This window comes from Anthonomus grandis, chromosome 6 (genome assembly GCF_022605725.1).
Source record: "Anthonomus grandis grandis chromosome 6, icAntGran1.3, whole genome shotgun sequence".
In the NCBI taxonomy this organism is placed as follows: Eukaryota; Metazoa; Arthropoda; class Insecta; order Coleoptera; family Curculionidae; genus Anthonomus; species Anthonomus grandis.
Genome location: NC_065551.1, coordinates 5203042 through 5217770, shown reverse-complemented (window position 1 = coordinate 5217770; position 14729 = coordinate 5203042). Strand labels below are relative to the sequence as shown.

At 33.1% G+C, this 14729-nt stretch overlaps 1 protein-coding gene across 4 annotated transcripts in view; it reads right to left on the bottom strand.

Annotated features, from left to right (window-relative positions):
* Window positions 1-14729, bottom strand: part of LOC126737059 (1-phosphatidylinositol 4,5-bisphosphate phosphodiesterase) — a 143261-nt gene that overhangs the window by 37077 nt on the left and 91455 nt on the right. For all 4 annotated transcript variants that reach the window (XM_050441753.1, XM_050441751.1, XM_050441752.1 and 1 more), the window contains one exon: window positions 7278-7419. In XM_050441753.1, coding sequence (XP_050297710.1) covers window positions 7278-7419 — 142 coding nt within the window. The remainder of the gene's footprint in view (window positions 1-7277; window positions 7420-14729) is intronic.

Below are 14729 nucleotides of genomic sequence, written 5' to 3'. Positions count from 1 at the left end.
CAACACTTTATGAAAATATTTTATGTTTACGTCAAAAAATTAAATAGTTTATTTTTCGCCGAGTTGGCCATGACTTTTATTGGCATTTTGTCGTACACACAATTATTATTAACTTACTTGTTAACTTGCTAACTTATACTTTTGTATATTTGCTGAATAAAACAATTAACTACTTGTAACAATAATATTAAACTAAAAATGACGGCCATTTTTGTTAAAACATTTTTCACATTTCTTTAAAACATTTCTAGTTACCTTGCGCAGGATGTTTCTATTTATATTATTTAAGACATTCCGAACCCTGTCCTCTAGTTGTTCAAGAGTCAAGAGGTTCAAACTCGTAAACTTCATTTTTAACATATCCCCAAAGATAAAAATTCAGGGGTGTAATACCTGGAGACCTAGCTGGCCAATTTACAGCACCGCGGTTTGCGATATGTTTATTTAACGATAAACTTGTGTTAACAAGTTTTGAACGTCCCGAGTATTATGTGCGGAACACCAGTCCTGTTGAAACCACACACCACTCCGTTTTTCTTCTTCAGGCATTAGAGCTCTCACGGCAGGTAATATCTGCTCTTCCAAAAGATTTAAATATCTTTGACTTGTCAGTGTTTGTTTCATAAATAAAGGGCCCAATAAGATGATTATCTAAAAGCAATTACAGCATTTTACTTGAAAATAATTTTGTGGAGTGGGTAATTAACTTACCGTACATACCACACCATACATTAATTCCAAATCTTACTTGTAACCTACTTTCAGCCACTTCATGAGGTTTCCCAGTAGCCCAAAAATGACGTTTATGCCTGTTGAATACTCCGCAGTTGCTAAAAAACGTCTCGTCGGTCCAAATAATTTTCCTGCTGAAATTAGGTATTTCTTGACATTGCCTTACAAACCAGTTTGAAAATTCTAATCGTCTTGGGTAGTTTAAGTGATACATTAAACCTTGAACAAAAGTAGGCTTATATAGACGATATTTATTTTTTTGACTCTTTGAACGGTAGTCCTTGGTATATTCATATCAGATGCAGCTTTTCGGGTCGATGTTTTTGGGTTCGCATTAAAATAGACTAAAATGTTTTCATCGCGAGGTTCATTGTCCCTTTGATAATTTTCTGGCGTTGGTATTTCAAAACTTCCATGAGTTCTAAGGTTTGTAGCGGGGGTTCTACGTACTCGCCGTATGTCCACCCTCTAACCTTTGACGTCGCAGGGTATCTATTCTTTGTACAGTTATAGGAGAAAAGTCGATAAAATGCCTCGGGCGCCACTCCACTAAGTAATTAAAGGAGCTTAGAGTCCCTTCTAGCCTCTCTGGTAAGCCTTTAGACAGTGGAGAAACCAGGTAGAGATTGAAAGTAGACTGTCCGGTAATAATAAGATCTTATTGCTCTTAATCTTTATTATTACAAATAGATACATTACAAATAGATAACAGGTTTGGTTGCTTAAAACTAAATGAACAAAAGTGTCCTTAAAATCCTTCAATACCCATTACCAATTTCTATGATTAAGCACAGGCAGTTATTTGGGAAAATGTACCGGAAAATTCGGCACTCTATTAATGACGCAAATAGAGTTTGATGTTTGTTACGGATTTGTTTGATGGCGGTTACGGATGACATTCCTTAAGCAAAGCCGGAAACTCAACACCAATCAAGCGAAGCAATTTCAATCAATCGGTCAACATTTACCTCTGCTCTGTTACTATACGGATAGTAATTATGACATCACGGACTCGGTTATTACTTGTCTCTCACCATTTTGAGAAGCCAAGTAATAATTAATAAACGCGGCTACTGCCTGCCCTACAAAACACGAAGAAAGATAGTATCCAAGCAGTAGTTTCCATCAATCAAACAATTAAACGGAACGGTACGGCCGCGGACAGAGCAGAAAATAAAAAGTCAACAGTAAAAATTATCAATTAAATACAAAATAAATCCGCAGTGAGTGTTTCTCTGGTTGCAAACAAGAATGTAACTTTTCGCGAACGGAACTACGGAAACGTTGGTTTAATCACCCGTTTACTACCTGCCCTACAAAACACGAAGAAAGATAGTGTCCAGGTAGTAATTTAACAAAACCGCGCTGCTGCCTGTCCTACAAAACACGAAGAAAGATAGTGTCCAAACCACAGTTTTCAAAAGTTCATAAAGCGGAACGGAATCAATATGAATATTCTAATAATTAATCACAGACAAAAACTCACAGCGGAAAATTAAAACTCCAGTCTTCCAAGCTTGTAAAAAATGGCAACTAAAATACCGTAACGCGGATAATTTTACGATTATTTTATCAATATATCCCGCTTACTACCTGCCCTACAAAACACGAAGAAAGATAGTGTCCAGGCACCAGTTATCAATCGCGGCTGTTGCTTGCCCCACAAAACACGAAGAATGATGAGCCCAAACAACAGTTTCCAAATTAAATATAAAGGATTCGATAAAGATCTTAATACGCGAGCTTGGAAGCGGCCGGTCAACTGTCAACAGGTGGCTCTTACCTAACCCAATTCACACTGTCAACGTCAAGACAAAATTAAACGTAAATATTGAAAATTTAACGGTATTGAAGTATGGAAAAATTACTGGTACTTGGCTCGAAAGGTATGGTACGACCTTACTGCGACGAATGTGTCACCTTGGTGGACCTGGAACCGTTTTATACCCATCGCAGGAATTTGGATGCCGACGACTCACGAACATCCTCGGAACCAATCGTTGGATAAAAATACAATTGGGAAAACTTAATGAAAATAGAGTTTTTCCTCATGAAAACGATACGGATTTATAGGCTATGACCTTATATGGTAAACAAACTTAGTTTCAGCTCTCAAAACCGGGTATTTCTAGGTGAAAACAGCGGGACAAAAGCTGGCCACATGTGTACAAGAAAACCGGCTTTTCAGGAAAACCGCGGGAAACTGAATCATGATTTATATTATATTTTGCCACACCGGGCATGGCCCTTCATTTAACAGGGCTTCCCAAGGTAGGTAAACCTTGAAACTTGCAAAATAGAACATATAAACAATGCAACAGCATGAATGTGTGAAAACCCTCTCAGTTTTAGGCATTTGTGGTTCTTTATTATCCTAAGAATAACCAGGGCTGAAAACAATAAGGCCAGAGACTACAACATAGTCAACGGAGAACTAGGCATAACCTATAAGAAATCGAACCTTTCCAGGATACTATCAGGCTAGAAACCTCTTTAAGTTGATTTCTTTATATATGTTTACAATTATAAACCCCTCATGACTCACAGGTAAAGCTTAAAATGTATCTTTTTGTTATGTAAATCATAAATTTAGAGGTTAAAATGTTACCGGAGCAAAATTATCTAAGTTGTCTATTAAAAGACTGCCTGGGCTTACCCTTATTACTATAAAATAAAGACAAAATCTTGTAACTTCGTTACAGGTTCATGACAAGCCTAGCGAATAGTCTTGGACCTGGCTGTTGTCTCTCAGGATACAGTTCCAAATATCTGGCGATTGCAAGATTTGCATTCCTATTACATGTTATATAATATTCCAATATGTCAATTTTTTCTTACTGGTAAATCGCATGGCCATTTTCGAAAATAAAAAATCTAAACAAAAAATTTACAAGATAAGAACTACTAAACAAGATAAAAAGTTAAATGAAATAAATAATATTTTGCATAAATGATGCTAAATCAGTAAACAGTAATAATTGTTTATACGACAAATGGCCTCCGTAGACATGGCCTCCGCATTCATGGCCAACACCGCGAAAAATGAACTTTGTAACTTTTTGACATAAGAATGAAATATTTTCATAAAGTGTTATACATCATTTTAAAGAAAAAAAAAAAAAATTTAATTTAGCAAAAAAACAAAATGGCCGCCATAAGAAAAATAGAAATTTAGGATGGAGTCTCAGAACCGAAACGTCGAAAACAAAAACTGAATTCACGTATGCGTTGGCCTTAAAAAGTTGTCCTAATAATATTTTTACAGATTTTAAAAATATGTTGAAATCTAAAAAAATTCAGCCTTTGTTCAAAAATGCAACTTTTTGATCTTTTCCAAACATTTCAAAATCGGAAAAAGATAAAATCCTTCTGAAAGCGACACTAAATTGGTCACTAAATGCCCTACAACTTTCCCCATGTAACCAATTTTCTATCTGTTATAGTTTCCAAGATACCCATACATGTACACCCAATTTGGGCCACACTGTGTAGGTATTTATTTAGCTTTAATTATTGGGAAAAATATTCTTTATTGTACTTATTAGTTATAGTTATAATTACGAAGTTTTGAGGTGTTATTGTATTGTAATTTATAACTTATATGTAATATACACTGGTGACCGAAAGTAGATTGACAAATACTTATTTTTCAAATTTGTTTATATCACGGTTTAGGAAATGATAAATTAGGTGGGACAGTACCTGATTAAAAAACAACGGAGCCTATTTGTAATGTTTAATTATATTTAAACTATTTATTCGTAATACCCAATTTTATTAAAAAAAAAAAAAAAATTAAAAAACTAAACAATTTTCAAGTGGCCAAAATTAAATTGACAAATTCAAAGCTTACTAAAATAAAAATAAGCATGGAAAATTTAAAGGGTTTTATTCCATAATGCGTTGCATAGCCTCTATTTCTTCTCACTTCCACCAATCTTTTGGCATTTTGCATAATTAAATTGTCAATATAGGACGTGTCAATGGATATCCAGCCAGCATGCCTTCAAAGCTTCAAAAAGTTCTTGTTTATTTTTGAAATTTTTACATCGGATGTGACGATCAATGTAATCCCAAATGTTCTCGATCGGATTTAGGTCCGGTGACTGTGACGGCCATTTGATAACATTCATTTTTTCTTGGGTCAACCATTGCTTAACGACCTTGGATGCGTGTTTCGGATCGTTATCATGTTGAAAGTAGTGGTTGAGTGGCATAACTTCATCAGCGTAAGGTACCATAACATCCTGCAGTATGTCTTTATACATGAAACGACCCATCGTGCATTCTATCAAGTGTAGTGGACCAATGCCATACCCCGAAAAACACCCCCACACCATCACGGAACCACCTCAATGCTTGACTGTGGACACCAGGATCATACCTTTGGTTCACAGGACGCCTAACATATCTTTTTCCATCCGAATTAATCAAACTGAACTTTGATTCATCACTACAAATAACCCTTTTCGATTCGGAGACTATCCAGTGACTATGTTCTCGAGCAAAGCTCAATCGCGCCCGTACGTTTTTTAAACTTAGCAGTGGTTTCTTTGCAGGGCGTCTTGTTTTTAAATCACTATATTGAAGTCTCCTTCTAATGGTACGACAACTAACTGAACCCACACCTTCTTCTTTCAAATGCAGCTTGATTTCTTTTGAAGTTGCGAGTGGGTCAAGTTTTGCTTTTTTTAAAATTAATTTGTCAACACGACTAGTGGTCTTCTTTGGTCGGCCAGTTTTTTTTAGAGGAACAACACTTCCACGAAGATTAAATTTTTTTATTATTTGACTTACTGTTGCCCTCAAAAGAGAAAATTTTCGAGCAATATCCGCCTGTTTAACCCCTTTCCGGTAATCGTCGATTATTCACATCTTAATATCGATCGATAAAGTTATACCACGTGGCATTGTGAATATTTTTCAAAACTAATAGTAAGAAAAGTCAAATCAACAGAAACCAACGCATAAAACTCAGAGACTGAATAAATATGTTGTTTGTCAATCCAATTTTGGCCACTAGCATCAAACAAAATTATTGGAATTTGATAAAAAAAATATTGAGAAAAAGTACAAGCAATAAAAATCTATGGAATTTGTTTCTTCAAACTATGTTGTTTACATTTCTGAACACTAATACGCTCAACCGGTTTTTCCTTTGCTTCAGATAAAATATATCCATAAAAATGGAATTTGTCAATCTACTTTTGGCCACCAGTGTATTTTGATTTTTTGATTTTGATACCAGGCGGGTTTGAGAAAAAAAAATCATGTGAAAGTGCTTTACAAACAGTTTTTCAGCTTTTCAATCGGAAAAAAGCATTGAATGATAGAAAAGTAATAGGGGTTGCCGTTTTGGACTTCAAACGTGCTTTTGAAACCATTGATAGACAGTTGCTACTACTGAAATAGAATATGTCAACAAGTTTAAATACTTAGGTTGTATAACTGATAAAAATTTAACTTTCTCAGACCATTTTAACTACATAACAAACAAAATAGCAAAAAGATCAATTTTTTAGGTTGTCTGTTAAAAAATGTAAGTGTGTGGGCCAAATTAACTGTATACAAGGCAATCATTGCTCCTCATCTTTGCTTTTGTTCAACTCTTTTATTTTTAATGAATAACGTTAATATTAACGTTAAAAATTATTCTTGGTTGTAGTCTCTATACAAGGAGGACAGAAATGTTGAACTGTGCCAATGTGTTAAGTGTAAGACAGACCGTCACTTACAACACAATGATATTTATTTATAAAATGTTACACCACTTAGTTCCAAGTCATTTAGTAGAGAACTGTCAGTTTGCTAGTAACATTCATCAACACAATACAAGATCAAAAGATAATTTTTACATAGACAGGGTAACTACTGGTGAAGGTCAAAATAGTTTATATTTTAAAGGTTTAAAACAATACAATGAGTTGCCGGATTATGTAAAGAGCTGTAATAATATAAATAACTTTAAAAGGGAATGTAAGGTCTAGTTGTTAACTAAAACTCTAAATGGTCTATAGTTAAACCAATGTATAAAATTGATGCCAGTGCTATTAGTCAAGGATTTTTTGTAATTGCAGATATATCTGTAGTTTTCCTGCAGATCACACATTTTATATTAAATATTATATACAATTTATTTCCGATTTCTTGAAAAGATAAGATTTTAAGACTCCGAGGGTAAATATAACATAAAATGTAGTGCTTTAAAAATATTTGAATTTACTACAGATAATTCCATTTTATTTCTAATAATATTTTATTTGATTACTATTTGAAATCTGAAACTATTTTTGCGAAACTCAGGATAAGTTGATCAATTTAAAACATACGAACCAAAATAAATGCACCAGTCAGCAATAAATTAAAAAAAAATTAACTTTGCAGTTTTACCTATATTTACAAAATTAATTGGAGTTTAAATGACGGATTTTAGAGCTCCAAAGCCGATTGAGTTCTGCTAAGAATGATAGATGAAACTTGGTTTTTAAATTTGCATATAGAAACTATGTGCTTTTTAGAAAAAAAATACGTAAAATCTCACTTACGTTCTGCTATCTCAAATGACTGAAACTTGACAGGCTGTGCATAATTAATCATTGAACTCAATAAAGGATGAACATTTGTCGTGGAACGAACGTAAGTCACGCCCTCGCCTCCTTCCCCAGGTGGGGCTTCGGTAGCAGGTGTCTACAATGAAAAATGTATTTTAAAAAAATCTGTCATTAAAAAAAATCTTTGATATGTAGATACCTATAATAAAGAAGCAAAGATCTACAAAAAAAAACATTTTGTACAATAAATTTTTTAATTTTATTGTGTTTAATTTGAGAACGATGATCACTAAACGACCGAAACATTATTTTAAGTTAACATTTTTATTCAATCAATGTAGGTTTTCCTTCCTTTCATATTTAATAAATAAAGTTAGGAAAATAAAACATTAGTTCCTGGGTATATAAAGAATCTGTTATACCTCAAGTAAATTATTATACTTAGACTTAATTAAATAACGAAATATGGTGAAAGATTTAAGTTCATAATAATTCTAAATACGTGAATAGGTCTGTTTTCTTCTTCATTTCTATAATTGGGCATATAACAGAGTATTTTCTACATTCAATACTTATTAAATAGTTACGTAATACTGTTGATTGAATATTTGAGAAGATGCGCAACCTTATGAACGAAAATGTACCTTTAAATGTACCCGACAATGGGATGGCGACACCGTCGCGTCGGTCGAAGTGAACCCGAGAATTTTGCCAAACGCGTGTGCCGACAGTAACTGTCTGCTTTGCATCATCCGTTATAGTGATGTGCAAAGATTACTTTTATAAGATCGAGTAGATACTGATAGTTTATATCTTAGTATCAGATACTTTGTATTCGTTACAAAGTAGTCATTACTTATATACTTGTCAGTTATTAGTGAATATACGGGCGAATATTAAGATTTTTTTATAAATACCTATATTAAATTTAGGGCTTGCTTTGGCGTTTATTATATTTTTTAAGTATAATAGAGGGTTATCAAGTTTTATTAAGATATTACAAAATGCACATTACCCAAAGCAAATCACAGTTATTCAAGTATAAAATGGGGTTAATTATTATAAGCAAAGATTTTCATAATGGTATTAAAAAAGTCTTTCTTATTAAAAAAACTCAGCAAATTAATTTAGAGAAGTCAAAACAAATGTGAATTGCCGTTTAAAAACATCACTTTTTCTACATTTTTTGGTTTAATTCTGCTCCTGCGATCTGATACTAATTGGCCCGCCTTACAAAATACCCGTTCACTTGGAACAGAAGTTGCCGTTATGCCTAAGTATTTTCGTACCAACTCTGCTAAATTTGGATACACTGCTTCCCTTGTTTTCCACCATTTCAACAGCTCATCATTCCTTTTAATGTTTTCTCTTCGGTATACTGCTTGCCTTCAATAATTGAAGTAGCTACCGTACATGTATTTTTCGATATTTTCGCATCGAAACATTTCCAGATTGACTCCTCTACCACAGTATCCTCTTCATCTATTGACATGTCTTGCACTTTATCTACGTCCATAGCTTCATTACTTTTTTTAATAAGCATTGATACTTCAGAAACTAAAAGTTCTCTCACTTGAACTACTGCATTATCGTCACTGAAACCTTTATTTTTTAAACGGGGATCCAAATAAGTTGCTTTTGCAAGTATAGTATTGTTTTCCGTTTGATTAAATCTCGTTTTTAAGCCTTGTATTAAATTGTTTTTTAAATCTAAGGCGGTATTATCATCTGTCTGGATCCCGCCCCAAAAATTGTTTTATGCTTTCAATTAAAGGTATTTTTTTAGATTAACACTTACACTTTTTTCGGCACTAAGCTCTCTTATCACCTACTCAAAAGGTTTTAAAAGAGCACACAATTGTTTTCAGAGCGACCATTCGCAGTTAATGCCTCTACTGGATTATGTAAAATGCCAATAGCCGCTTCAACTGGTATCTGAATTTCACAAATCCTTTTAAACACAAAATAAGCTTGCATTCCAACGAGTTACAACATCATTCATTTTAGATTTTTACTGATCATCTGCATTTGAAGTTCATTAAGTTTTCCTGCTGCTGTGGTACTATGATGAAAATATTCTACAATTTTTTAAACTTTTTTTTTGCAATGGCTGTAGCTGTTTTAGGGCATCTTGAACGACAAGGTTTAAAGTATGACCCAGGCATGGTAGATTTGCCCAACCAGTTAACTTTAGTGCAGCTGTAATGTTTCTTGCATTGTCAGTTACAACAGCTTCTATTTTACTGCAAATGTTCCATTCATTTAGAATATGTAATATTTTTTTCTGATATTTTAGGCAGTATGATTTTCTTCAAAATGAAAGCAACTTAACAACAATAACTTTTGTGTCCACTCTTTATTTACATAATGGGCAGTTACCGCCATATAGTTTTCAACAGAACGTGACGTCCAAGTATAAGTAGTAAGCGGGATAAACTCTGCTTCATTTAATAAAGATTATACTTTTAAAAATAACTTCATCATATAATAGTAGCTAGGCTTAGTAAATCTCGACTAAAAGTTGTTCTTGATGGTAATTGATAAGAGGGATCAAGAGCAGCTACTAGAGATTTAAATCCATTATCTTCGACGACAGAAAATGGTTGCAGGTCTTGCAAAGTCATGTTTAAAACCATTCGATTTAAAAATTTTGTTCTAGAAACGGATGCTCGGCGTGCAGACAAAGTAGAAATTTTGGCTTGGGAATAAACCTTGCGTGCAGGAACTTTTCCAGGAAATTGATGTTTTAATGCATTTATGGCATTTGTATTATTATTATCACCAACCTGTGCAATATCTAAACTAGTTAAAGGTCCTGCTTGATCAGATTGAACATTAGAAACATTGGCTAGTTTATTGCTTTCACCCCTTTTATCTTCATGAAGCAGTGAGAAATGTTTTGCTTTTAAATGTTTTTGTACATTTGACGTGGCTTATAAGAGTGGCTTTATAAGAGAACACACTCTTACATTACATTTTACATTATGATTATTGATTAATTATTGTTGGGTCGATTGGCGGCGGTTTATTTAATTTTATTAATTTTGCCATATTTTACTTATAAAATATATTTAGTACGCATAAGCAGCCACCGGTGACATGGAAATTTGGGATTTAAAAAAGTATTTCAGTAACGAGTAAAGTCTGGCAAGTGGATCTGAAACAGCGGCAGGAATGTGGGCCAAAATATTCGACGTTGCCACGGTTAACCTCAAGACGTAATTGTGCGAGACTTACTTACTAATAATATGCAATATAAGATTTTTTACAATCACAAGATATAGAGGGTAAAATGTTAAGAATTATAATCTAAATAGTTATTCCATTTTGGCTTTAATACGCAATTGTTTTACCATTAAATATGGTACAATTAAATGTTTGTCCAAAAAATGAATAATGATTAGTAAATCTGGCAACATTACGTTCCACCTTTACATTCCTACTTCTACTCCTCTACTTCTTGTATAATAGGGGTCAGCCATTATGAACCTGAACGCTTGTGATTGGTTTCCCTCGCCGCACATGTTTTTGTTATGAATTATTTCAACAGTTCATTGGACAGCGTCTTTGTCACCTGTTTACAATGCTTGCTGCCGTTTCAAAACATTGATTACTATTGAAGGGTGGACAGTGGCGTAGGTTTTATCGTTGATTTTTGGATTCCGTTTATTTTATATGTTATTTATTATTTTGTTTTATTTGTGGCTATTAATTAAAAAAACTAATATTAGTGTTGTGTATACCTATAAGTAGGTAGTGTAATTTTCGTAGGTTTGGAGTTTCACTATTTTATTACTTACATGAAATACCTAATATTTAATTTTTTAGTTTGTTTCATTATTGTCTACATATACACGAATAATAACATTTATTATAATGAATAAATTCACTGAGGGTAAGGTCCTTCATAGTCAAACGAGGGAAGTGATAGCAAACGTTTACAGGTAAGTTATAATAATTTATTTTAAAAAAAGTGAAATACATTGTGCCTCTTAAAAAAACAGTAGTTTATATTATATTTTATTGCTTTTTGTATACCAACTATGCATTCAAAATGTTATTAGGATTTGCGATGAAGAAGCTGCAAATAATTCGATGAAATTGCCTCTTAAGCGTAAACTTGATCGCGTTTCCCTTTATACCGGAGTCTCCGTATCATCTTGAGAAAAATTCATAACGAAGATGAAGAAAGGCGACAAAATAACCCTGATGAAATGTTAGCCAGTCCAGGGGAAAAACGGCCACAGAAAACTGTCGTCGAAAAATATGACAGTTTTCATTTTCAAATAATTAGGCATTGTATCACCAGATTTTACCTGGAATATAAAGTGGTTCCGACAACTAGAAAGTTGTTAAGAAAATTAAAAGAAGAGGCAAATTTTTCTTATTCCAGGGAAACGCTTCGGCTTTTATTAAAGTCAAATGGCTTTTTTTTTGGCGTAAGTGTCAAAATCAGAGGCAAATCTTAATGGAGAGGCTCAATATTCTTTCCTGGAGATACAAATATCTTCGCGAAATACGAAAATATCGCGAGGAAGGCCGAAATATTATTTACTTGGACGAAACTTAGGTGGATAACGATTTGACGTTCAAGAAATGTTGGCAGAGCGATACGGTTACTGGTGTTTTAAAAAATATTAGTTCAACGGGTAAGCATACAATACAAAGCAGTGTGTATAAGTTACAGTCATATACTTTTTCACGGGCAAGGACCCGTTAAATTTGAGAAATATATATATTTTAAATGATATTTTACTTCGGCTAATAATTGTTCATGCAGGTTCCGACAAGGGTTTTGTGGACATTGCCTTTTTAATATTTAAAGCCGGATTGGCCACAGGTGATTACCATGGCCAAATGAATAGGGAAAATTTTACTAGATGGCTCACGGAAAAACTTCTCCCAAATATACCTGCCAATTCGGTAATAGTGTTAGACAATGCTTCTTATCATTCGGTGCAGGAGGGTAAAACCCCAACAAAATCCTCTTTAAAAAGAGATATAACCGCCTGGTTAACTAAGAAAGGTAGCTATAACAACTTAATTAAGCCTTTTGAACTGATAAATTTTAAATTTTAAATATATAAATGTACCTACATAATATGTACATACACGGTGAGCTAATGAAAACTTTTCACCCCAGTTTCTTCAGATATTTTCTTTTAATATGAAAGAAAATACATATAATGATACCCTTACCATTTAAGATTTTGGGGTTGATAGTCACCCCTGCGTGGGGTTAAAGTTAAGGGGTTAAAAATACCAAATAAATTTGTCCCTTGCAGTCTAATATCTATTGGCAAAATTTTTTTTTTAAGAAAATGGCTGAAAAAAATATTATGTATTATATATACTATATGTTATAGGTATAAGTCACGATGCAAGTGCCAGAAAATTTGATCTTTTCGATTTGGTTTTACGCCACAAACCACCTGGTGACCAAAAAAATTATATAGTAGATCGGATTACAAGGTCCCATGGGCATACTCCATTAAGAACACCGCCGCGCCGCGCCGTATTTATCGAATTAAACCCAATTGAATTAGCCTGGGCAAGACTCAAATTTTTAATAAAAAGTCGGAATACTACTGGCAATTTTAACATTATAACCTTAAAGAAGGTTACTGAGGATGCTATATCCTCGATTTCCGAAAATGATTGGCAGAAATTTTGCCAGCACGTCAGAACTGTGGAGGATAAATTCTGGGAAACTGACCAAATCATGGAAGAAATCGAGCCCCTTGTCATCACAATAGGAAATGAGGACAATGACACTAATGGCAGTAGTAGTGAAGACGATAGTGAATACGAGGCTGAAGGTAAAGAAAACGAGCTCGCGTATTTCACCAGTGAAAATAAAAACACACTTCACAACAAGTGACGTTTGTGAGACTTAAAAAAAACATTAACATAAATAACAGTAAACGAAAAATTAGGTAAGTTATTTACCTTATATTTTTCTCAAATTACCTTACTTTTTCGGAAATACCAAAAAGAGTGAAAATTTCGCATAAAAAAACATAAAAATTCTCGTTCCTAGTTTAACCGAACTTTTATCATTGCCAAAACGCTTATGCTGTTCGTTTTTTATAATCTATACCAGGTGGCTCATTTTAGTCGACGTTTGACTTTTGCTTTGTTTTTTTTAATGACCTTCAAAATACACGTACTATTGCAGTAAAGTGGCCCCCTGTGACCTTAGCAACTTTTGTTTAAACTTTGTTTTTAAATTCGGCTTAGCAACAGAGATATTTGCGTGCGACCCTGTATACAGGGTGTTCCACAATTAACGTCACAGGCTATAACTTTTTTATTTTTAAGTATATTTTTTTTTTATATATATTTTTAATAGCTATAGCATCACTACCCAAAATTACTTTAAAAAAAAATACCCCCGACAAATTCATTTTTGGGGAATGTATTTGTTGGGGGTAGTTTTTTAAGTAATTTTGGGTAGTGGTCCTATAGCTATTAAATTTTTTTTTAATTTTTATAGTTAAAAATAAAAAAGTTATAGCCTGTGACGTTGATTGTGGGACACCCTGTATACCAAAAAAAAGAACTTATTTCTAAAACCATAAAACATACAAATGAATAATTAATTAGGAAAATTTATTTTGATAAATTTTAAAATTATTTTCCTTAAATCGAATTTAAATAGTTTCACATAATACCACACGCCACTGTCCATTTTATGAATGAAGTCGGCCATGTTGTCTCCACTACTGCATTCCCCTTACCTCAGGCCGAAGTGTTTCAGATCCGTCTGCCACACTGTAGTTGGAGTCAAAGGATTCGATTACTTCGAATCTTTGCATGTATCAGATATTAAAGTATCGAGTGGATACTAATCGCACATCTCTAATCTGTTATCTATTAATGTTTTCGACAGGTCTACTTCGAAAGATTATTTAAGTTTTTTGCGGATATTTTTTCTTATAATAATTTGATAAACATTAATTTATTTTCTTTAGTAGCGTAGTTAAAAGCTGCTTCTCTTGCATAATATACACAGTTAAGTGTAGTTTATAAAGGACTTACATTATTATTATTATTTTTTTTTTTTGATAAACAATAATGTAATTTACATTAAATCTCAGGTTCTAAGTCAAATTCCGTTTAAGTGGATTCAAACCTGTGGAAATATGGATCTTTTTTTGATGGGGAATACACTATAAACAAATAATAGATAAGCGAAAATAATTTTTTGAAGAATTATAGTTAAATAAGAACATACCACACAAAACTACTAAGAACAAATGTACGGAAATGTGGTATCTTGAAAAGGTTTACATGTAATTCATTTTTTTCTTACTAAATAGAGAGGTTCATTTATTATACAATTTTCATCAAAAATGTTGTTATAAATATTTAATTCAATTTAACCAATTAATCCAAGCTGTTTTGTTTCAATTTTTCTTTTAGATACTTCAGCCTTTACAGTTT